Here is a 3,133-nt window from a genome sequence, read left to right as displayed (position 1 = left end):
CGGCAGCGAGAGGGGCGCTGAGCGGGGCCTCTCCACAGACCCGAGTCACGGGGGGCGGCCCCAGGACCCCCACCCTGGACGAGGGGCGGGCTCCCTGAGGCCTGGGGGCGACGTGCTCCCGGCCCAGCAGCCCTGGCTCCAGAGGCAGCATCCCCAGGACCTGCCCGGCAGAAAGGGCTGGGGGCGGGGCCTCTCACCTGCCCGCGCTTTATCCCGAAGTAGCGGGCCACGGGGTCGCCCGCCTGGATCCGCGGCAGCTGGTTCTCTCGGAGTTTACTGGGAAGCTCGCTCAGGAAAAAGCCATGACTGGGGGAGGGAGGCTGGGACGGAGAAGCCGAGGGACGCAGAGGGGCCCGACCAGAAAGGATACTATCGGGCCAGCAGCTCGGTCACCTCCTCCTTGGTCATGACGACATGCTCTGGCACCAGCTGCCAAGAGAACCCAGGTCTCCAGGAGGCTGCGACCGACCCCCACACGCGGGAGCGATGCTGTGCGTGCCTTGGAGTCTGCACCCCTCCCCCTGTCACGCAAAGGGGCCTTGGTGCACAATCTGAGAACCCCTGGGGTCAAGGTCCAACACAAAACCCCCAGCACGGCGCAGCAGGCCTGGGAAGCTGCATTCTCAGCGGACCCCGGCCCGCTCTGCTGCCCTGCTCTCAGGCCTTCGCCCAAGGCCCCCTCAGCGGCCCCCACTGAGCTCCAGTCCCCCCTTCCCCAAGGGCCCACCTCATGCTCCGTGATGTTGATGAGCAGCTCCTGCTGCAGAAACTGCTCCAGGATGTACTTGGGGGCCATGTCGATCAGGGACTGGAAGAAAGAAACCTCAGGCTCGGGCACAACCCCCACTGGGCCACGCCCCTGGCCTCTGGAGATGCTGGGTTGGCCCTGGAGCCTCGTTAGCAGAAATTCCCACCCCTCTCCTCCCGGGGAGGGGCCCGCAGCCCCACCCTCTGCACATCTCTAGGATGCGTCCTGTGTCAGGAAGTGACAGTTTCCATCAGCCAAAGGCGCCCGGGGGTTGTCCTGGAGCTGGCCTGGCGGCTCCTCCCCAATGGAGTCTCGGGAGGACAAGGCCTCTGCAGCCCCCAGGGGCACAGGAGCGAGGGTACCTGTGGTTCCTCCATCCCAACCACCAGCCCGTGCCCGGGCTGGGCCAGGGACAGACCAAGACAACGGCTCACTCGGACCACATGCTCCTATGCGAGGACGCCAGGACCATAACTGGCAGGCGGGGGGCGCCCGGGGTAAACCCCCGCGGGCCTCTCAGGAGGGAGCGGAAGTGATGGGGCTCGGGCGGGCGGGCACCTGCTTGGCGGAGGGCGTCATGCCCTGCTGCACTACGATGAGGGCGCGCGTGATGTTCTCCTCCTGCATGCGCTGGCAGTACACCTTGATGGTCTTGATCCCCACCTTGGGCTCCTCTGTGGACAGAGCACGCTGCTGCACGCTGCCCGGCCCCGCGCCCCCGCCCCCCGGCTCCCTGGCCGCACGGTGGGCACTGCCTGCCTCCAGCTCAGCTCGGAGGCCTGGGAGCCCACAAAGAGCACAGCTGGGTGTTTGGAGGTGAGGTGCAGCCGCTGGCCTGCCATGGAGACAGGCTGCCCATCCCAGGGGTGGTGGTTCTTGGCTTTGTCACTCGAGAACCACTGGACCCTATGAGCCTAACAAATCAGTGACTGGGCTGTAGCCACCAGGACCCGTGCGTCTCCACGAACGGACAGTGTCTTGGACCAAGTTGTGTCCCCCAAACCCTCATGTCGGAGCTCTGGCTCCCAGGATCTCAGAAAGGGGCTATGTTTGGAAACAGGGTCTTCAAAGAGATGATTAAAGTAACCGGACGTCACGTGTTGGCCCTGATCCAACGTAATTGCTGTCCTCCTAAGGGGGACAACCATGTGAGGACAGGGGAGGAGACGGTGTCTACGGGCCAAGAGGCCTCATTGGGAACTGACCCAGCGAACACCTTGATCTCGGACTCCCAGCCCCAGTAGAGATGACAATAAACATCTGTTGTTTAATTAGGCACCAAGGTCTCCAATTAACAATGGCTCACACACTGGGACGTGTCTTAAAAAGCGTCACCACGTTCTGCTCTGCAAACATTTTCTACCCGTGCCCTTAATTCTAGGCATGGAGTTGGCCCCAAAGTGCTGGACACAGCCTGGCTCCTAAGCTTTGCAGGCCTGAGAGCGAGGTGGCCTCATCAGGTATGCGCTAAGGCAGGGACATGGGGAGCCCAAGACACCCGTCCACCTGGGGCTCAGTGGGGACCCGGGAAGAGGAGGCACCTGAGTTCAGTCTCCAGGGACAATGATGGACACTGAGCAGCAGCGCAGGAAGGAGCTGCGGGGAATGCAGGCCCGGGGCCCAGGGGGACGGGTGGGTCTGAGCTCCGGGAAGGCCTGTGATAACCCTGCCCAGAGAAAATGGGGAAGGGATGGGGAAGAAGGAAACTGGAACATGCACTTAGGGGATCGTAAGTCAGGCTCCCTCCCCGGGCCGGGCACAAGGAAAAGGTCTCCACAGACTCAGGATCACACAGCAGGGGTGGCTATGAGCTGCACTCTGAGCAGGCCCTCAGATGGCTCCACCAGAACCGTGCCTCGTGGGGACCCGCAAGGCCCTTACCGGGGAAGAAGACAAACATCTGGTCTGTGGGGTCGTCGTTGTGGGCCACCAGCACCGTGAGGTCAGTGCGCCGTGGCCGCCCTTCACTCGGCTTGTCCCCGAACTGGGCCTTGAACTCCTCCAGCGTCTGGTCCAGTTCATCCTGGGTCACCAGGTAGCCACGGTCGTGGCACAGCTGCAGACAGAAAGAGCCAGGTGAGAGCTTGGGCCCGACGAGGTGGCTGTGAGGACAACACATGGAGTTTGGGGCCCAGTGTGGCAGGTGTAGGTAGAGGCCAGAGAAGGAGGATGGGGCTAGAAGAGGACAAAGATGGGGCGCACCCCAAGTCGGCCCTGCGCCATTCCAGTTAACGAGCTGCCGTGCGTGTCATTTTATCCGGAGCCTTGGGGACAGGCTGTGATTGGGATGCAGCAGGGCTGGGACTTGAGAGGTGAGGCCATTTGAGCCCAGAGCCGAGCCATCGGGTCTGGGTCAGATGGAGACAGCTGGTGGGAGGGAAGGTG

At 63.3% G+C, this 3,133-nt stretch overlaps 1 protein-coding gene across 2 annotated transcripts in view; it reads right to left on the bottom strand.

Moving 5' to 3' along the window:
- Positions 1-3,133, bottom strand: part of POLR2E (RNA polymerase II subunit E) — a 6,791-nt gene that overhangs the window by 2,122 nt on the left and 1,536 nt on the right. Inside the window, exons 2-6 of one of the 2 annotated variants that reach the window (XM_011375198.2) lie at positions 2,630-2,804; positions 1,307-1,422; positions 728-808; positions 371-429; positions 198-276 (exon numbers count right to left, since the gene is read on the bottom strand). In XM_011375198.2, the coding sequence (XP_011373500.1) occupies positions 198-276; positions 371-429; positions 728-808; positions 1,307-1,422; positions 2,630-2,804 (510 nt within the window). Of the gene's footprint in view, positions 1-197; positions 277-370; positions 430-727; positions 809-1,306; positions 1,423-2,246; positions 2,520-2,603; positions 2,805-3,133 lie in introns of those variants that run through there. The other variant, XM_023520450.1, reaches the window with a different exon arrangement.

The sequence above is a fragment of the Pteropus vampyrus genome, unplaced genomic scaffold (assembly GCF_000151845.1).
Source record: "Pteropus vampyrus isolate Shadow unplaced genomic scaffold, Pvam_2.0 Scaffold267, whole genome shotgun sequence".
In the NCBI taxonomy this organism is placed as follows: domain Eukaryota; kingdom Metazoa; phylum Chordata; class Mammalia; order Chiroptera; family Pteropodidae; genus Pteropus; species Pteropus vampyrus.
Note: the sequence above shows the minus strand (reverse complement) of the source record. Positions and strands in the feature narration are given on the sequence as shown.